Source organism: Terrapene carolina, unplaced genomic scaffold (genome assembly GCF_002925995.2).
Source record: "Terrapene carolina triunguis isolate 2854851 unplaced genomic scaffold, T_m_triunguis-2.0 Scaffold210, whole genome shotgun sequence".
Lineage (NCBI taxonomy): Eukaryota > Metazoa > Chordata > Testudines > Emydidae > Terrapene > Terrapene triunguis.
In genome coordinates, this window is record NW_020664561.1 from 16,516,915 (window position 1) to 16,538,885 (window position 21,971).

The window sequence follows — 21,971 nt, forward strand, 5'->3', positions numbered from 1 at the left end:
CTGGACACAATATTCCAGTTGAGGCCTAACCAGCGCAGAGTAGAGCGGAAGAATGACTTCTCGTGTCTTGCTCACAACACACCTGTTAATGCATCCCAGAATCACGTTTGCTTTTTTTGCAACAGCATCACACTGTTGACTCATATTTAGCTTGTGGTCCACTATTACCCCTAGATCTCTTTCTGCTGTACTCCTTCCTAGACAGTCTCTTCCCATTCTGTATGTGTGAAACTGATTGTTCCTCCCTAAATGGAGCACTTTGCATTTGTCTTTATTAAACTTCATCCTGTTTACCTCAGACCATTTCTCCAATTTGTCCAGATCATTTTGAATTATGACCCTATCCTCCAAAGCAGTTGCAATCCCTCCCAGTTTGGTATCACCTGCAAACTTAATAAGCGTACTTTCTATGCCAGTATCTAAGTCGTTGATGAAGATATTGAACAGAGCCGGTCCCAAAACAGACCCCTACGGAACCCCACTTGTTATACTTTTCCAGCAGGATTGGGAACCATTAATAACTACTCTCTGAGTACGGTTATCCAGCCAGTTATGCACTCACCTTATAGTAGCCCCATCTAAGTTGTATTTGCCTAGTTTATTGATAAGACTATCATGCGAGACTGTATCAAATGCCTTACTAAAGTCTAGGTATACCACATCCACTGCTTCTCCCTTATCCACAAGACTCGTTATCCTATCAAAGAAAGCTATCAGATTGGTTTGCCATGATTTGTTCTTTACAAATCCATGCTGGCTATTCCCTATCACCTTACCACCTTCCAAGTGTTTGCAGATGATTTCCTTAATTACTTGCTCCATTATCTTCCCTGGCACAGAAGTTAAACTAATTGGTCTGTAGTTTCCTGAGTTGTTTTTATTTCCCTTTTTATAGATGGGCACTATATTTGCCCTTTTCCAGTCTTCTGGAATCTCTCCTATCTCCCATGATTTTCCAAAGATAATAGCTAGAGGCTCAGATACCTCCTCTATTAGCTCCTTGAGTATTCTAGGATGCATTTCATCAGGCCCTGGTGTCTTGCAGGCATCTAACTTTTCTAAGTGATTTTTAACTTGTTCTTTTTTTATTTTATCTGCTAAACCTACCCCCTTCCCATTAGCATTCACTATGTTAGGCATTCCTTCAGACTTCTCGGTGAAGACCGAAACAAAGAAGTCATTGAGCATCTCTGCCATTTCTAAGTTTCCTATTACTGTTTCTCCCTCCTCACTGAGCAGTGTGCCTACCCTGTCCTTGGTCTTCCTCTTGCTTCTAATGTATTGATAAAAAGTCCTCTTGTGTCCCTTTATTCCTGTAGCTAGTTTGAGCGCATTTTGTGCCTTTGCCTTTCTAATCTTGCCCCTGCATTCCTGTGTTGTTTGCCTATATTCATCCTTTGTAATTTGTCCTAGTTTCCATTTTTTATATGACTCCTTTTTATTTTTTAGATCATGCAAGATCTCATGGTTAAGCCACGCTGGTCTTTTGCCACATTTTCTATCTTTCCTACCCAGCGGAATAGCTTGCTTTTGGGCCCTTAATAGTGTCCCTTTGAAATACTGCCAACTCTCCTCAGTTGTTTTTCCCCTCAGTCTTGATTCTCATGGGACCTTACCTATCAGCTCTCTGAGCTTACCAAAATCTGCCTTCCTGAAATCCATTGTCTCTATTTTGCTGTACTCCCTTCAACCCTTCCTTAGAATTGTGAACTCTATGATTTCATGATGACTTTCACGCAAGCTGCCCTCCACTTTCAAATTCTCTTCGAGTTCCTCCCTATTTGTTAAAATCAAGTCTAGAACAGCTTCCCCCCTAGTAGCTTTTTCAACCGTCTGAAATAAAAAGTTGTCTGCAATGCAGTCCAAGAACTTATTGGATAGTCTGTGCCCCGCTGTGTTATTTTCCCAACATATATCTGGATAGTTGAAGTCCCCATCACCACCAAATCTTGGGCTTTGGATGATTTTGTTAGTTGTTTAAAAAAAGCCTCATCCACCTCTTCCACCTGGTTAGGTGGCCTGTAGTAGACTCCTAGCATGACATCACCCTTGTTTTTTACCCCTTTTAGCCTAACCCAGAGACTCTCAACACTTCCGTCTCCTATGTCCATCTCCACCTCAGTCCAAGTGTGTACATTATTAATATATAAGGCAACACCTCCTCCCTTTTTTCCATTTATCCTTCCTGAGCAAGCTGTACCCATCCATACCAACATTCCAATCATGTGTATTATCCCACCAAGTTTCGGGTGATGCCAACAATGTCATAGTTATATTTATTTATTAGCACTTCCAGTTCTTCCTGCTTATTACCCATACTTCTCGCATTTGTATATAGGCATCCAAGATACTGATTTAATCTTGTCTCCCAGTTTTGCCCTGACCCTCCTTTCTCTCTGCCATTATAGCCCACGCTCCCTCCTATTTCCAACCCATCTCTCAGGTCTCCATGTTCTCCACTTACCTGTGGGCTTTGCTCACCTGTCCCCGTTGAACCTAGTTTAAAGCCCTCCTCACTAGGTTAGCCAGTCTGTGTCCAAATAGGGTCTTTCCCCTCCTCGAAAGGTGAACACCATCTCTGCCTAGCAGTCCTTCCTGGAATAGCATTCCATGGTCAAGGAAGCCAAAGCCCTCCTGGCGACACCATCTTCGCAGCCAGGCATTCACCTCCACGATGCACCTGTCTCTGCCCCGGCCCCTACCTTTGACAGGAAGGATCGAAGAGAATACCACCTGCGCGCCAAACTCCTTCACCCGTACTCCCAGAGCCCTGTAGTCACTCTTGATCTGCTCACTGTCACACCTCGCAGTATCATTTGTGCCCACATGGATGAGTAGCATGGGGTATTAGTCAGAGGGCTGGATAATCCTCGACAATGCCTCCGTAACCTCTCGGATACGGGCCCCCGGCAGGCAGTATACCTCCCGAGATGAAATGTCAGGGTGACAGATGGGCGCCTCCGTCCCCCTCAGCAGAGAGTCAGCCAGGGCCAACTCCAGGCACCAGCGCAGCAAGCAGGTGCTTGGGGCGGCCAAGGGGAAGGGGCGGCACGTCTGGCTCTTCGGTGGCGGCTCCGTCGGTCCCTCTCGGAGGGAAGGACCTGCTGCCGAAGTGCAGCCGAAGAAGAAAGTGGCGTGGTGGAGCTGCCGCCAAAGTGCCGCCGATCGCGATCGCGGCTTCCCCCCCCCCCCCCCGCCGCTTTGGGTGGCAAAAACCCTGGAGCCGGCCCTGGTGGCAGCAGACCTCCCAGCCTTAGGGGTACAAGGCTTCTCCTCCTCTGCTGTAGGGGGTGATTCCTTCTCTCCTGTATCAAGAAGAGCATAATGGTTTCCTATTACCACGGCGGGAGGGTTTGGAGCAGGGGTGGAGCACTGCCTGCTGCCAAAAGTAACCAGCTGCCAGTATCCACCCTGAGCCATCTCCTCCTCCACCAGTGGTGAGTCAGCAGTCCTGTGTACTGGGACAGCTACCTCAGCTGTCTCCACATGGACACTGTCCAGGAATTGCTCGTGGATTTGGATGCTCCTCAACCTAGCCACCTCCTCCTGTAGCTCTCCCACCTGCTGCCAGAGAGATTCCACCAGCAGGCACCTTTCACATTGGATGGTCCCCCCAGCCTGGATATCAGTAAGTGGGAATTGCAAGTTACAGTCCCTGCAAAACCACACCAGGATCTGGGTAGAAGCATCCATGCTCAGGCGCTCTGTCTGGCTACAGGCGCAGGTGGGGGAGACAGAAGCAGTGCTGGAACAGGTGTTGCGGGTCTTCCTAACCATCGTAGGCCTCCCTCTGTCAAACTCCCTCTCAAACTCCGCTGTCTGCAGCCCCCTGTCCACTTCATCTGCTTCATTGCTAAAGCTTGAGTGACATTTGTTTAAAAAGAGCACTTATTGTCTAATGGAAATACAAGGGTAAATATATTTTCTTGTTACAGGAAGTAAACCCATGAATTATGGGAAATTATTTACACTAATCTTTTGCTATCGTCTGTTGGTTTTTTTTGCTTTACAAAATTACCCGTATACTTTATAACTCTCTAATCTTGATTGCTTTGCTCATACACGTCCCCCCATTGCAGTCATGCAACCATGTCGAGCAATATTTGGCCTCATATGGATGCCCATCATAGTATGTTCTAGAGGCATATCACTTTCATTCAGTCTCTCTTTTCACAAGCACTAAATTCAGAAGGGTCCGTTATCTAGAACAAAGGCTTTTAAATGGTTCATTTTGTTTATAACATCTGATATCTTCTTACTTAAAGTCTAGTGAGCTCAATGGATGCTACAAAGGACTGCAAAGTTTGAAGTGCAAATTGCTCCAACAGTGTTTCAATTCAATATTTTTCAGACGTCCAGCAGTGGAAGGCACTCTGTTCGTATAACAGGTCTCAGTACTATTGATTTTCGAGCTGGTTTTTCTAGAAAGCCAACACTAGACTTCAAAAAAGCATCCAGCAGACCAGTGCAAGGTCAGTTTGTGCTCCATTTCTACTGTATTTAATTGTTTGGGGAGGCAGCATGCTCAGACCATAGGGAAGAAATATATACTTTATGTTGTTCTCTATAATTAGCCTCTGCTGAAACTCAGACCATCATTGACAGGTTCGAAGGGAGCCATGCCCTGTCCTTAATTCCATTCATGATGCCACTACCTGTTGTGCCCCATGATACTATGCTATGCTTGTGTATTAGAGTTTTTATGTCCCGTAAATCCCAATGTTTTTATTTCTGGTATGGCTCAGAGTTACAACTTCCCTTCTTTTACTTTTAGAGACTGTAAAATGTTTCAATTTGGCCCCTTGCGGGGGGTGGGAAGGTTAATGAGGCTTTATAAGCACCTGTTGGAAATTATTAATTGAATCCTAAATAAAGCACATCATGTTATCAATGCTAACACACTGTTTTGTGTTTCTTAACAGCTGGTAGAGAGTGCTTTAAACTGAATTGTGTGCATTTACTGGGGGGCTGGAGACACACATCTACAGAGTTTAACCTTTTCTTATATCTTGTTAACACTTACAACAATATATTTCTGTTTTCATAGGAATACCTACCTATGTGCTATTGAATACAACAGGGATCTCTCTTCCAGCTAGAGTGGACCGTCTAGAACTTCTGAGTATCACAGGGGAGCTTCTTAAGACGATGCCTGTGAAATACTATCCTGATCGAAAACCCTATGGAATATGGAATATTACTGACTTCATCCCACCAAATGAAGCCTTTTTTGTTAAAATAATGGGGTATGACAAGGAAGATTATCTCTTCCAGAGAGTGTCAAGTGTTTCATTTTCTAGTATTGTTCCTGGTAAGATTTATTTTATTTTATTTTACTTCAGTGAGCATTTATTATGCCTGAATTAATGGAATGGATGACTTATATTTTTTTTCTATTTGCCCATATAATGAGGAAAACTTCTCTTACCCCATTGCCTACAAAACTTGCAACTTGATACAATGTACTCTGAGCATCTTGGAGGCATCTACTAAGGAGAATTTTAGTTTGAAATTGAATTTTGTGTAAAATAATCTAACAAGTGTTGAAAATACAGCTTGCCTTATCACACTGAAATTTTAACATGAATTTTCCCAGAGGGAAGACAAGGTCATGGAGAGAAAACATTTGGATAATAAAGGAAGATACTGTGTGTACAGTAGTGTGGGGAAAAAATTGTGTTCTACTTTCACATGTAAGAGCTTGCCAAACTATTCAAGAACTGCCAATTTTTAAAGAAACATTTTTCTACACTTAATATTTAAGTGACTTAATTTCATTTCTATTTTCTAGGTAAAGTTTTCTCATTATAGAAATAGGTGTGAGAGGGAATTAAGAGATAAACCCACACTACTAGCAGTTGTTGCTATAGAGCCAGAATTAGCAAGGAAAGGATATTCAGGGCCTGATCCTGAAAAAGTGCTGCAAACCACCTGATAGATGCTTGGGCCCCTCAGATCCCATTCAGACCAATAGATGCCAAGGACCCTCAGTAGCTGCTCAGCATGCTTAAGGATCAGGCCCTTATTGGGCTTGTTTTCTCTAGAGTTTTTAACCTAGAGTTAATTGTTAGGTAGTTAACACATTTGCAAAGGCTAGTAAAAACTCTAATGTAGTCATACCCGGAAGTGTGCTAGGAATAAATGCGTGTTCTTAACATGAAGACAAGGCAAGTTTGAGTTTTAATTGGTGTTAGCTGACTGAGGGACTGACTGACTAAGGAGGAGCTTATGGTTTCATCTTGACCAGCTAAGGCTATAACTACACTGTAAAAAGGTGTATGTGTGTTTTATGTCGAGTTAGCTATCTACTACACCTTTGATTAGCTACATCAAAGTAAAAACTACAGTGCTTTGTCTTCACTAGGATTTTACACTGAGATTGCTATCTCGATGTAAAAACACACCTTTTTTACTATGAAGATATAGCCTAACAAGTGTTGAAACTACAACTTGCCATGTCTACACTGAAATTTCATCATGAAGTAAACAGGAGTTAAGAACACACTCTTTCCCAGAGTGAAGACAAGGCCATGGAGAGAAAAAAAAAAGCATAATAAAGGAAGATACTGTACATTCAGTAGGGTGAAAAATAATTGTAGTGGTACTTTCACTTCTAAGAACTTTCTGAAGTATTAAAGAGCTGCCATTTTCCAGACAGACATTTTTCCATACTTCCTGGGTTTTTTACTTAATTTCTTTTCTACTTTTTGGGTAAAAATTTGTCTCATTTTATTTTGTCGCTCTTGAGATTCTGTGCTGAATTGCTGCTCCCTGGGTCCTAGGTTTGACTAGGATGTAAAGGTCCAATGTTAGATCTTGTTACCTAGATAAACTATCTTGATCTAAGTAATGTCTTCTAACGCTCTAGTCAACGCAAAGCAAATATTACTTTAGCATATGCTAATCGGACAGAGTTTAACTTGGTTCCCATTGAAATCTGTGGGAGTATTACCACTTCAGTAGAAGCAGAGACTGACCACTTCTGAAGATTCCAATTTAACTCCACCAGCTTAACACATACTAAAGTACAGCTTGCCTTGTCTTGATCAGAGTTTTAGAAGTTTGGTTAGGCTGTGCTAGCTAACATGATCTAATATAACACCTTTAAATCTTAGCTTCACCTTGGCCTTGTCTAGGCTAAGGGCATTTTTACACTAGAAACGCTACTGCGGCACAGTGCTAAAGTACAGACCTTAACTACAGCGACAGAAGGGGTTCTTCCATCACTGTAGTAAATTCACCTCTCCAAGAGGTGGAAGCTAGGTTGATGGAAGAATTCCTCTATTGACTTAGCAGTGTCTACACCAGGGCTAGGTTGGCTTGAGTATGTTGCACAGGACATGACATTTTTCACTGCCCTGAGTAATGTACTTAAGCCAGCCTAACTTTCTAGTATAGACTAGCCCTTAGTGTCTTGATAAATCTGGACTTTAAGGAAAAGATTATTAGCATGTGTATTAATCACAATGAATGGAGTGTAGGTGAGTAGCTGCTAATAACTTGTTTATGAATATTTTGCTTTCTGTAGATGCTCCAAAAGTTATAATGCCCAAGAAAACTCCAGGATACTACCTGCAGCCAGGGTATATATCTTGCCATGTGGAAAGTCTTATACCTTTTACTCAGCGTTTCAGCAGAAATGGAATAAAACTGGGAATGGATCAGTTCTTCAGGTAAGCAGCCATTCCCTAACATAATTTTGGGCATTAAAAAAAATCAAAATTAAACTTCAGAGCAGCTTTTGTAGCTTTATTCTGGGTGATTGTATTGTACTTTGTTCGTAATGGTGAATGCCCATTTAAGGTGGGATTTTCCAAAGTACTCAGCACTGGCCTAACTCTGCTCCCACTGAAGTCAGACCTATGTAAGACCGATATATGACAAATCTTACATTGTAACCATGTTAATGATTTTTTTGGATCAGTTGTGAGAATTTAAGCAAATAACAAAGAATAACAAGCAAATAACTGCATGAGGAAATTAAGATTGTATATTGTTGTGGGTTTGGGGTGTGTGAGGGGATGGGGGGAACACATTTTCTGTTTGTAGGCAGAGAGATCACATGGTTCCAGCAGAAATCTATGTGCTTTGCTTTATTATGCTCCAAGGGCTATATCATTCTCTTCTTTGGGAAAGCTTCCACTGAATACATCACAAGGGTCTCTGAACTCCATCTACACCACCACCATGCAGACACCAAGGGAATAATAGTCTCTTTCTCTATAGAACAATCCAGGAACAATGAAATAGTAATCAAACAAACATAAAAACAATACCGCCAAGTCTAAGAAAATATTTCCTGGAAAACAGTTAACCACCATCCCCTCTTTTAAAATACCAAACCTTTCAGAAGAAGAATGAAGACCACATTCTATAGCAACTATACCTGATAACAGAGCAAATAAATTCTGAAATCCTCCTGTAAATTCTTGGCAGAGTAAAATTCTGCAGCCCCATTTTTTATGAGGTGCTATTTACATTTAGACATTCTAGGCACATACTTCTCCTGCTCTGTAATTCTCTTCATACTTTAATGATCAAATATCATATTTTACTTCTTATTTTTTTCATAATAGGTACCAAGCTGCATTTTTAGTGATCATGTTACTTATCTGTAGAATGGAGCTGAATATTACATTGACTTAACAAAATATTCTTCAAGACAAATGCTACTGAGCAAGATGCACAGCACTGGTGCCAATTGGGGGTGCTGGGTGAGGACAGATGCCCTTCCCAAGGTTTATGCACTTGCTCAAAGTTCCCTAGACCTCAGAACTGGGAGAGCCATTTCCTGACAACTTTAAGCAGTGGTCCTATACTAAATCAGGACAGCTGCTACTAGAGCAGTCTAGAGGCATGCTTGCAATGCCACTGAAATTATCTCTAGCCACCCCTCTGTACAGATAGAGGGGCAGTCAGGACAAATTTCCTTTGGGTGGTGTTGCAATCTGGTACACAGGGTCACAATACCACTAAAATTTGGTGGAGGTGCATCCACGCCAAATGGTGCTGCGACCCGGTGCACTGGGAATCTGTTCCTGTATGGTGGAGTGCAGGGGAGTCTACCAAGAACTGAGATCCTGGCAACACTGCTCATGCACTGTGTGGGTAAAAGAGAGGGGATACTCCTTCCCTGAGGGAGACCTGGGGTCCCTGCGGGGGTGGGGGGGAGGAGGAGGATGAGTAGGGGCTCCCCCCCGAAATATCTGAATTGATGCCACTAATGCACAATTTAATTAGTTATTTTGGGTGCTATTTGGTGTGATTTACTAGTACACCTCTACCCCGATATAACGCGACCCGATATAACACGAATTCGGATATAACGCGGTAAACAATGCTCCGGGGGGGCGGGGCTGCACACTCCGGCGGATCAAAACAAGTTCGATATAATGCGATTTCACCTATAACGCGGTAAGATTTTTTGGCTCCCGAGGACAGTGTTATATCAAGGTAGAGATGTACTGAAGTTCCATACTGAACTGGTCCATCTTCAGTTATTTATGAATGGTTTAACTGTATAATTGGGCTGTATTATTGCACTTCATCTGATGAGTTTTATTTTATACTTTGCTGATGACCAAACTACATAAGTTTATTAAATGGTTGTTTATATGCTTGGTTCATATATTTGTATATTTTATTGATCATGAGAGTTGTGTATTCTGGCTGTGGTATCACATTAGGATTAATATGAGTTAAAAGCATTTACAGTGGACATGCTTAAAAATAGTTAATTCTGGTTTTAGATATGTTAGTGGCTCTAGTGTTATGCCCCAATTTAAGTGTCGGGAATATTGCTGGAATCAGAAATATCTCTAAAACTGCAACAAATTTTTCAGTGTGCCCACTGTATAGTGTTGTGGTCCAGTCAAAAGATCTTGCTATGACCCTATTGGCAAGTCACTTACTCCTTGGTGTATCAGTTTCCCATTTGTAAAAGTAGCACTAATAAGGCTTACTCATCTTTGTGAAACACATTGAGATATATGGTTTTCTACATAGGAAGTATGAAGTATCATTACCGTAACTATTATTTTAGCTGAAGGAGAATAGAGTGGTGAGGGACTCAGAGTAACTGTGCGTTCAAAAGTCTGATGTTTTGTCCAAGTGACTCCTGGTTTGAAAAGACGCAGGGGAAGACTTTCAAAGGCACAAATGGCAATTAGGCACCTCATTTCAATTGAAAGTCAATGGGAGTTTGGCGCCTAACTGCCATTTGTGCCTTTTGAAAATCTCCCCTGTGTTGTGTAGGACAGAAATGTTAAATGGGATCACCAAAGAATATGAAAACTGAAAATGAAATATGCAGTTTTGGCAGCAAAGAATGCAGCCCTGAGCCCGTTTAGTAAAAGCTATGCACTGTAAAGCCACTGATGTTCGTGGTTCAGTTAGCTAAGTCTGTATCCTAGTCAGCCAAACACACAGAATACATTCCTGAATGGATGCAAGAGCCTATTAGCCCACATTCTTTCACAAGGACCCACTACTGCCCGAGTACAGTGGGGTTGCTGGCTAGCTCAACTAGGATAATTGTACCACCCAAAGTGGTGTAGCCAGATAGATTGTGGTGTGGCCAAGGACTGCCTTGATGTCTGCTAGCATCTGGAGACAGGTACAGTATGTACAGCAGGTACAAGGAACACTGTGCAGTGTGCTTCCCTTGTGCCCCTGAAGCATTCTGTCCATATTCGCTCTGTACAGGCAGATTGGGGTGCCACATCTACCTACCCTGAGGTGTTCATCTCCACCCCACCTGAGAGCAAGGATGGTACTCAGCCGTCAGCATTTGCAGCTTGACCAATGGAGTGTGCTAGCATTTCCTTGACTGACAAAATAAGCATCTTGATCCACAGGTTGCATGTATTTTTTTTTAAATTGAATAAGTAAAATGTGCAGTAAAATAAATTAAAACAATCTGAGCAAAGACAGGGCCTGATGTTGAAAGGTGCTGAGCACCAAGAACTGACATGGAAGTTGCAGGGAGCTGGCCAAATTATATTGCAAGCACATATTATGCTTTTTTTTCCAGTTTAAGTTTTTTAAATAAACAGGCATTGTGATAGGGTAACTTAAGGTGTATAAGATAAAGTTGGAAACAGAAAAGGAACAAGGTTGTTAAAAATGCAGTTATGTATATATTCCTTGAAGAGCAATTCTACTTTATATTTGGGAGAAGCATGCAGATCTCTTAAGTCAGGGGTCGGCAACCTTTCAGAAGTGGTGTGCTGAGTCTTCATTTATTCACTCTAATTTAAGGTTTTGCGTGCCAGTAATACATTTTAACGTTTTTAGAAGGTCCCTTTTATAAGTCTATAATATATAACTAAACTATTGTTGTATGTAAAGTAAATAAGGTTTTTAAAATGTTTAAGAAGCTTCATTTAAAATTAAATTAAAATGCAGAGCCCCCCGGACCGGTGGCCAGGACCCGGGCAGTGTGAGTGCCACTGAAAATCAGCTCATGTGCCGCCTTTGGCACGCGTGCCATAGGTTGCCTACCCCTGTCTTAAGTAAATGTTCTTACCATCTCCTTGCTGCTAGCAGTAACTAGCATTTCCATTGCTGGCAGTGCACTGGTGAATGCCTTGGAACAACAGCTCTGATATGTGAGTTTGTAATGAGCATGGGGTCCGAGGGAATAAGCAGAAAGTCCAAGATCACTCTGCAGTTGTTATCTGTGGCCTAACCTTTTGTGCAAACAGATTCTACTGCCTCACAATGCTGAAGCACTGAACTTTTTACTATAATACCAAATTAAATGTGGCCTTATTTCGTATCTAATCTTTTCTTCCTACTGTATCCCAAACCATTTTATGGAGTTAATCCAAGACTTTGGGCAGATAAAAAAGAGGGCAGGCAGTGGGAACACTAATACACAGCTTTCCCATATTGTGGAAGGTGTTTTGCCAAAAGCATCATGCTCAGTCTTGTCTTCATTAGATATATTTACTTACTGTAGCAACAGATCACAGTCAGCAATGGGATACAGAATTAGAAGGCCATTGTAATACTTGCACCATATCATGCCGTAAAAAATGTAGCTGCTGAATCTTAAGAAGACATCACAATTTCTTTAAGAAGCACACACAGTAACACTATGTAGTTAATTTTTTACTTCCTTTTTTCCCCTGTAGCATTATAAATGACAAAGGTACTATAAACCAGCAGCTTTACTTGTGATATGTCCTATGGGCAAAAGCCAGGTGTTTCAAGAGTGCTCATTTGATTATTTTACCCACATCTGATTGCAACTTCTACCAAACCCAACTCTCACAGACTTTACTTACTATTTTCTGTATCTTTTTGTATTTACACTTACTGCTCCATTTGCTTCCATGTGTGTGGCTGGTAAGCTGACATGGAGAATGTTGAATTACTATATTTGTTCCTGGTCCTACTTTGGGGTCAAAGAGCCTTCTGCACACAGACTCACCATGCTATTCTCCTCATTCAAGGGATAGGGACAGATAGGGAAGTGCAGAGATTGCGCCGTGTGTGTCTTATGGGCATAAGGTACTCCAAACCAAAGCATGGGGTGCAGAAAGTATGAGTGAGACTCCATCCCTCACTGCACTGGCCCTTGGAGCTGACCCACACATTTAGAAGGAACAAGTCTGCATCATTGTAAGGGATGGTGCATTCTGTGCATACTTTGCTGATAAATAATCAGTATAACAGTATTTCATACTTTCTTCCATTTTAAAAAAATCCAAGGCTGATCCAAGAGTAGAAATAGCTGAGTGAGCGACAGCAGTTTTGTATTTTACCATGTGACTACTTGTCATGTTTTTTTTTCAAATGTCTCTATGGATGTATTGTGTAAGGAATCCATGCTTTTTAATACTCATAAAAGTCTAATCACTTCCCCCCACCTTCTTATTTAAATCAGACCCTAAAAACTGCATGCAATATAATGCATAAACAAAAGGGATTTTAAAAGGGTCTGCTTTTTCCTCCGTATGTGAAATTTTCATTAGCCTTACTGAAAGTTACATGCCAATCAATAGGAAACTAGACCCTTTCATGCCCTCCTCTTCATCCCTTTCAAGCAGTTACAGAGGCTTTATAATTTTACAGAGAATCGTCTAGCGTGAACTGGGAAATTGCCAAGGTCTCCTTGTCTGATGAAGGATATTATGAATGCATTGCCATTAGCAGTGTGGGCACTGGACGTGCTCAGACATTTCTGGATGTGTCAGGTAAATGTTGTTTACTATGTCTGTATTAGATTACTAAATTGTAAAGTGTTGGCATACGGTCATTTTTACTTAACAGAAAATAGCAACATTGGGTGGCATAAATTATGGCAATCCAATACCAATAAAATGTTTTATGTTAATGTATGTTCTTTTGTTGCAATATAGCACGTTTCAAAACCTTAATGGAAGCATTTAGGCCCCAGTTTAAAGCATTTAAGCACATAAATAAATCCATCCGTATTAAGTAAAGTGCCGTCGAATTCTTTCTAACACTCTTCCATGAAGTCAGTGGGATTTCAGCACATGTTTAAGTGCTTCCCTGAATAGATGTGAGCGGCTGAATTTCTTTTGGAGGCACTTGGAGGCAATTGCAGCCTGAGAGAATCCACCCATATTTTTTTTGTCTCAAACCTTAGCAATTACACTTTTAACTCCCCGATTGTAGGCACAAATCAGATAGCTGTGAAATTACAAAGATTTGCATCTAAAATTAATTCTACTTTAGTTTTAAAGCAAGTTCCTAATGATTTATTGGAAATTTGGATTTTTTTTGTTTATTATTATTATTATTTTAATTCCTGAAAGGATTATCAAGAAATAATTAGATGAAATTAAGTAAAGGAAAAATTAGGTTGAATCTAGAGACACGCCTTCATAGTGAAATTCATTATATTGTGGAACATTGTCCCAAAGAAGTGGTTGAAGGCTCATTACTTGGGTCATTTAAAACTGGACCAGACAAAAGCACTAGAAAATATATTGTAGGAAACAATTCCTGTTATGTATCATTCATATGGGTATTCTTGCAGAATAAAGATGCTATGTAAATGTGAATTATTATATTTGTTTTGAACTGTGCAGTTGGGATGATGTAAGGAAGACACTTTGAAATCCTTACACAAAAATATTTGAAACAAAATTATTTGAATTTTCTTACTCCCAGCAAAGTAAACTTACTCTTTTCAAGTATTTTCAGTTTATCAAGTTGACAGACAGTATATCACAGATTGTTCATTTTTGTCAACTGCTGTAGGAAAGGTACTGGAATGATCTCAACATTCTTCAACTTCAGAAAAAGCAAACATTTGCATTTGTTTTTTCCTGCTAGTATTAAATCTTAAATTGTCAAATAGCTTGTTAGTTTGTGCAGACATCTTAAATAAAGGGCCAACAAAGGCATGTGTACTGAATGTGAGGAATTTGGTTCTGTGTATATGAGATCAACAGGAGGTAGTGTGTTCTAGCGGATACAACACAGGACTGGCACTCTAAAGACCTGGGTTCCGTTCCTGTCTTTGCCTCTGGGTTGCTGAGCAAGTCCCTTCCCCTCTTTGTGTCTGTTTTCCCATCTGTAAAATGGGATAAAGATATTGACCTACTTGGTAAAGTGCTTGGATATCTACAGATGAAAAGCATTAGATAAAAGCTATATATCCATGTCAAAAGGTGGAGTAACTTACCAAAGATATGACTGTGTGTGCAAGGTGCAGGAGCAAAACTCAGTCCTTAGTAAGCAACTCTGGCTTTCTTTCCCTCTCCCCTGGCTTGGGTGAGCTGTGATGGGGTGGTGGCTATAACGATGACTGCTGCTGGGGAGCCCACGGGGACCATACTTGTGGGAAAGCAAGGCTCCAGACCCAGGTGCCCAGGGCTTTTGAAGAAATTCACCACTGTGCAGAGATCCAGCCCAAGGCCTGTGAACCTACTGTGAGATCTTAAATGAGCTGAATGGGTGTCCCTCAGCACTAGGGTGACCAGGTGTCTAGTTTTCGACCGGAACACCCAGTTGAAAAGGAACCATGGTGGTGCTGGTCAGCACTGCCGACCAGGCCGTTAAAAGTCCGGTCTGTGGTGCTGCCTGGCTAAGACAGGCTAGTCCTTTTCTGGGGGGCGGAGGTGCCTGCGGGTGAGAGCAGCACACAATCCCGTCTGCACGCCTCTGCCTAGGAGTCGGACCTGCTGCTGTCCGCTTCTGGGGCGCAGTGCGGTCTGCGATGCCAGGACAGGCAGGAAGCCTGTCTTAGCACCCCTGCTGCTCCGCTGACTGGGAGCCGCCGGAGATAAGCCTGTGCCCCAAACCCCTGCCCCAGCCCTGAGGCCCGCCCGCCCCGCAAACCCAGATCCCCCTCCTGCACCCAATCCCCTCATCCCCGCCCCCATCCTAGAGCCCCCTCCCGCACCCCAACCCACTGCCTCAACCCTAGCCCAGAGCCCCCTGCCACACCCTGCCCCACTCATCCCCGGCCCCACCCCAGAGCCAGCACTCCCAGCCCAGAGCCCTCACCCTCACCCTCTCCCACCCCCCAAACCCCTGTCTCAACCTGCAACTGCCTCCTGCACTCCGAATCCCTCAGCCCCACCCCAGAGCCCGGACCCCAAGCCAGAGCCCGCACCCCCTCCCACATCCCAACCCCCTTCCCCAGCCCAGTGAAAGTGAGTGAAGGTGGGGGAGAGCGAGCCACCGAGGAAGGGGGAATGCAGTGAGCAGGGGGCTCGGGGGAGAGGTGGGAGAAGGGAGCCGGCCTCGGGGGAGAGACGGGGCTAGGGTGTTGGGTTTTGTGCGATTAGAAAGTTGGCAACCCTACTCAGCACAGGGATGAATTTTTCTCCATTAACAGAGAACTCCTGTTTGGTTATCTTTGCTTTGCTTATGGTAATCTGTTGACTTCAGTCCTATCTTGGTAAATTACTCCACCTTTTGACATTTGTGTCACACTCAGACTATTATCCTCTGCAGATCTGTGTTTCTGTGTTTAAGAACAAACGCCACTGGGTTTAAACAAAAGAAGTGTGGGGCAAAACCCCAGTAAAGCTATATGAGTTTAAATTTCCTTTCCTGTTTGCATTTGTTGTCTCTTTTACTCAGGGATGACTCAACAAGGATCATTTGACCTAATCTGAAACCATTGTGTGTCTAAAATTCAATCCAGTTCAAAGTTACTGAGTTTGCATTCTGCTGAAGGGGAAGTCAGTGGTAAAAAGGAGCAGAGAGGGAAGTCAGAAAGAAAACAACAAAATATGGGGGGAATTGCAGCATAGACTGGGCACTGATGTGAACAAAAAGATTAAAATCCATTAAAACCCAAGTTGAGACTAACATTTGAAGAACACAATGATAATATCAGAGCTGTTTGGTGGCACTGGAAAAAGCCCACATGTACAGTATTGTTGTCTTCAGGGTAGCTCTTCGGTAATCTCTTTTTCACACAGCAGCATGTACAAATCTAGGACCTGATCCAGATCTCATTGAAAGGCTCCCTTTGGTTCAGTGGGCCTTGGATCAGACCCCAGTGTGCTGGCTTCAGTGCTGTGAAATGAAACTAAGTATGAAATAACCCAATGGTATGCCTTTTTACTTCTACTACTGCTGTCTTATCATGGTTACTTACAAAGTACCTACAAGTGAGCCTAACAGTTTCTGAATCCTCTCTCTTTATTCTTTCCATGTAGAGCCCCCACCTGTGGTTCAGGTTCCTAATAATGTCACCGTCACCCCTGGGGAGAGAGCCATATTGACCTGCCTAACCTTAAGCACAGTGCGTTACAATCTCACCTGGCAGAGAAATGGCAATGACTTGAGGCTTGTGGAGCCCTCCCGAATAAGGATGATGAGCAATTTGTCTTTAGAAATAAAATCTGTAAAGCTCACAGATGCTGGCGAGTACAGTTGCACTGCTTCCAATGAAGGTGGATCTACTGTGGCTTCTGTCTTCCTCACAGTACAAGGTAACAAAGAAGATGCATGTTAATCTTCTTTTGAAGCATATTTCTTTTCTTTTTCCTCCTCCCCACTTTTTTTTTCTTCTCCTTGATAACAACTTTGCCCTTTGAGCAATTTGGTAAAAGCCTGTGGAAACTGAGAGCAGAGCTTAAAACCCCCCCAAAAACAAAACAAAATGTCACTCACTACTGGCTAATCTGTGGAATAACACTCAGAGGGAATCTATTGGGAAGTAACCTTGTGCTTGCACATCTCTCTGGCCTGAATATTGGGCAGCAGAAGAATGAATCTGGCTATAAATGAAGGGATGAAAAAATGAATCTCATCATTAATAACATTGTAAAGAAGGAAATTTGTGGCCACGTCAACATAGTGGGCTGAATCCATGCTTGGTGAAGTCTTGTGGAGTTACACCAAGGATGAATTTAGCTCCTTAATTCATAGTAAAGCACACTGTTATAGAGCTACATCTAAGATGAAGAAATTTACTACATTTTGGATCATGAAAGAATTAATTTCACTTTTTTCTTATGTTCTTTGCTGTAGGAAGGTGTCATTAACTCTAAAAATGAGTGGACAGAAGCTGTTCATGTTAGTTTATTATTTTAAACCTTTGTTTTGAAAGTTATAAGTTAAAATAGTAAGAATAGTAATGAAGAAATGCCAATTCTGATTTTTGCAAAAAGGGGCTATACGATCCTGTAAGCTAAATCTTAAACTGGAAGTAGTCCCTCTTTTTTTGATGGGGTACATCCCATATTAATGGGAGCTTCTTGTATTAATGTACTAAGTGCCCAACCCTTACTCACGTTGAGTAATAGCTTACTCCACAAGCAGTCCTATTGAAAATCTTGGGGCTACTTGTGGAGTGATGTACAAAACAATGTGAATCAAGGTGTCAGAATTGAGCCTTAAAGGGCTAAATTCTAGTCCTACTGAAGTCAATCCTGCCGTTTTCACTCACTGAATGGTAATTTTGCCTTAGTAAGGTGTCTAAGGACTTACCTAGGATTTGCTGCTGTTGTTGATTTGGCCCAAAGACTGTTTTAAGGTAACTGCAGGGGTCAGGATTCCCCCACCCCTCCAACTGTCTGTTTTCTTGTTTTGTTTTGTTTCCTTCCTCTGAAGCATCAGAGATGGCCCATCTGGAGATGGGACACTGGACAGGGCCGAGCTGGTGCTCTAAGATGGTCATGAGAATTTTCTCTCTCATATTCTTGGCTGGCTGTTCTTGCTTACACGCTCAGGGTCTAACCGATTGCCATATGTGGGATTAGAAAGGAATTTCCCCCCAGGTCAAATTGGCAGGGACTTGGGGATTTTTCACCTTCCTCTACAACATGGGGCACACGTTGAGTGCTAGGATCATCTGTGTGTGTATCATTAATCAATTCACAGCACTGCAGGGGCCTTGTCCTTTGGTGCATCCCAGTCCCTCCGATTATATGCCTGTGGCACACAATATTTTAATCTCCTGTGGGTTTTGACATTTTATCTAATTTCGGTTGTTGTGTTTGGTTTGCGGGTACCTACGTGCTGTTGATGGTCTGTAATATACAGGCGGTCTGAGTAGATGATCCCTTCTGGCCTTAAGCTCTATCATTCTATGAGCGATCTACTATGAAAATAACTACATGGTCTGGGGGTCTACACAGCACTAACAGAACTTCCCAAAGTTCTGTCTCATACCAGATTGGGGTCTGGTGTTGAAACTGGCATAGATTGTTTTCTCTTCGGTTGCTTCAGAGCACTGACCAGGAGCCTGGAGAGTGTCTTCTGAGCATGTGAACAGTGTGATGGTAAGGACTGTCCAGGAGCATGAAATGTTAATCAGTATATCTTTCTAGGATTATTTTTTCCACAAGGAGGAGAGAGAAATTCCATAATTATGTGATCTTTGCCTTTTTCCCCAGCTTTTCACAGTCTTGTAAACAAAATATTAACTTGATACATGCATGTATATTAGAGTAGATCCATATTTGAACACGTTGTCCTGATAGTTGTATAATATTACCAATGTTTCTCCTATCTGGGATTATCAAATCTTTCTGGCTTGGAAGCATAAATGAGTTATTTTTGTAACCAATGTCCTTTTTGCTGAAAACATTCATTTTTGGTGATCTTTGACTATTGAATTTCATGTGTACCATTAAAATTCAAATCCTCAAAACATTACATATTGCCAAAATGCAATTTTATTGGCAAAATCTTGGTTTTGTAGATTTCCAGCTCTGAGTCCAGCTCTGAATATTCCAGCAATGAAATACTATCATAGAATTTGGACTTTGTTCTTTGGTTCTGCAACACAGCTGTATTGTGTGGGAAAACCTTTGTGGTTTGTGTTGTGTGTTGGTCAAGGATTAATAGAGAAGTTTAGCTTATAGCAGTTTCAGCATTTCATGCATGGTTGTAGCAACAGATTAATAAGAAATGAGGTATGTTGTGCTTTCATCTCACAAAAATAGGGACCTGTTGAAGGTAAAGAAGCATTGGCTGCTGGTGGTTTGGCCTATTGATAAACAGCATATAGGTCAGCTTTTTGTGTCGATGAGCTTATTTACATGAGTTGTCACATTCCAATAAGAACGAAAGCTACAAACTTTTTGTATTATATTCCAAGCATCACATGATAAATAATTAATTTGGTGTATTCATAGTGTAGTGCCCCCTTTCCACCCGGTTACATTCTTTAATGCCAATCTGCTTAAAGGTTTTGATGGACAGGTCTGGGTTCTTCTGGATCCCGCCACCCACTCAGCGGGGTGTATCTTCTGTATTTTTTCCTATGAATTTATTTGGCGGTGCCTCCACCCCCCTCGCTCCTTCCTGGCAGGGTCACCAGGGCAGCTTGGGAGGAAAATTCTAACCCCAGGGTAATCCCCACTTACATGCCAGATAGTTGGAGACTTCCAAGAAATAACACAATAATTATATTAAACAGGAGACAAATATAACATAACAGGGTAAAACACTATGCTTAGGGTCACCGGTGCCCATGCTGATAGTACCCGGGACTTTCCCCAGTCACGTGACCTGATGTAGCAAATGTAAGATTAGTGTCCTGTTGGTACGTGTACTTTGTTGGGGCCCTTGGTGACCTATGACCACAATATCTTCTCTGCAGTGATTTAGCAGTATGGCTGACTGGGTTCAGTACAGCCCAAAGGACTCACAAATGGGAGAAGGTGATAAGTCCTTCCACAGGTTTAATAGGCAGCAGGTTATAAAATCCCCAAACTCTTACTCCCTGGCTTGAGGACACAGTTCAGGGAGTAGGGGGTCCCCAAAACAATTTCCCTGACTGACTAAAAGATGGTGCGCTCACAAACACCATGAATGATCCTCAGGTTCAGAGATGACTCTGGACTCCTCAGTCACTGCAGAGGGGCTGATCTCTGCTGGCAGGGATCCTCTTCAGGCAGGAGTCAGGCTGCTTCGGTCCCAGGATTTCCCCTCACCACAAAGGGGTGCAGGGCTCAAGGTGCAGATTACACTACTATACTAAAATCCAAAATTAGTCTCCTAGCCTAACGTCCAGACACACACACAGCAGGCAGCAGCCCTGGACTAGCAGCCAGAGCAGAGCTGACCATGTGGTGACTGGTCTCACCTAGGGAGCTGGAGGGCTAACTCAGCCTGGCTGGAGAAGTTTCCCAGCAAAACTCTACAAACTGGGAGTCATCAGTGGAGAGGGAAAAGCCCAGCTGAGGGATCTTGCTTTCAGGTCCCTAGAGGCCAGTTCTCAGGGGGAGAATGGCTTCTCCCCTTTCCTGAGCTCCCTGGGAAGGGCATCTCACACCCTATTGGTTACTGGGCAGACTTGAGTCTGCCTTGGCTCCACCTCCCTACCAGGGACAGTGTGCCTCTCCTGAGCTGCCAGCAGACAGAGCCCCAGGAATCTAGGTAATCTCCTTGGGGGTTACAATAGTCTGGCAACTTTATTGTCTATTTATTTTGCTAAGCATTTTTGTAAAGGTTCAAATGGGATTTTTCTTGTCACAACTGAAAGGTTTGCATCAGCCTGTTACAAGTGGTACTGTGATAGAAAGATCTCAGTGGTACCCAATACAGGAATTCAGTGAACATACTGTGGACACTGTACTACAAAAACTGCATGTTTGACATTAGGTGTCAAATATGACAACTTCCCCCACCTACCTCCTGCCAAGATAGCATTTGAAACAATTTCAGTCCTGATGGTGTAGTCAGAGTCAACTGTGTTGAATACCTGTTGTAAGAAAGCATTCTCAACCTCTTGTCCTAACAAGTCAACCACATTTCTATGCCAGGGAACAGATTTGGATAAATCACTGTGATTTACCCCAATGCAACTCGGAATCAAGATTAGAATCTGGCCCTGGGCGTGCTGTACATCAGTGGTGCCCAACCTTATCACACAAGAGGGCCACATAAACATAACCACAACTTTGTGTGGGCAAACAGATTCTACATATTTTAATAGGATTTAAAGTCACCTGTATTGATTTATATTGTCAGTTCAGCTTGTTTCATATGTATTTAGATAGGTTGTTTCTAGGTATAGTGTTGTCTATTTATACACTTTTGTAAACTAAAATGATGTAAACATGATGACAAAATACTAATGAATCAGCCCTGAGTATGGTCTGTTGAAGCAGGCCACAGGCCTTATGAAATGCTCTAGTGGGCCATAGGTTGGGCTCCCCTGATGTACATGGTTTGGTCTTGTCCACAACAAGGACAAAACCATGTTTAGCTCTGGCTGAGAATACTAGAGGGCAGCAAGCAGTGTTGAACACAGCATGATATCTAATCACAGTCTTTGGGCCTGAATCTCTGCTCACCTATAGTAGTGTAATGAAGTAATTCCAGGAAAGTGAATGTACAGTGGTGTAAGAGGAAAATCCAACCTTTTTTCTCCTGGAGAATCTTTTGCCCAAAATATCTTTGGTGTACTCTCTGCTGGACAACCCATCATTAATTAGGGTTACCATACGTCCGGATTTTCCCGGACATGTCCGGCTTTTTGGGATTCAAATCCCTGTCCGGGGGGAAATCCCAAAAAGCCG

The 21,971-nt window shown here is 42.4% G+C and overlaps 1 protein-coding gene across 1 annotated transcript in view; it reads left to right on the top strand.

The window, feature by feature from the left end:
- Positions 1–21,971, top strand: part of LOC112103403 (hemicentin-1) — a 345,952-nt gene that overhangs the window by 116,250 nt on the left and 207,731 nt on the right. Inside the window, exons 7-11 of the mRNA XM_026655607.2 lie at positions 4,352–4,472; positions 5,048–5,311; positions 7,529–7,673; positions 13,081–13,202; positions 16,653–16,928. Coding sequence (XP_026511392.1) covers positions 4,352–4,472; positions 5,048–5,311; positions 7,529–7,673; positions 13,081–13,202; positions 16,653–16,928 — 928 coding nt within the window. The remainder of the gene's footprint in view (positions 1–4,351; positions 4,473–5,047; positions 5,312–7,528; positions 7,674–13,080; positions 13,203–16,652; positions 16,929–21,971) is intronic.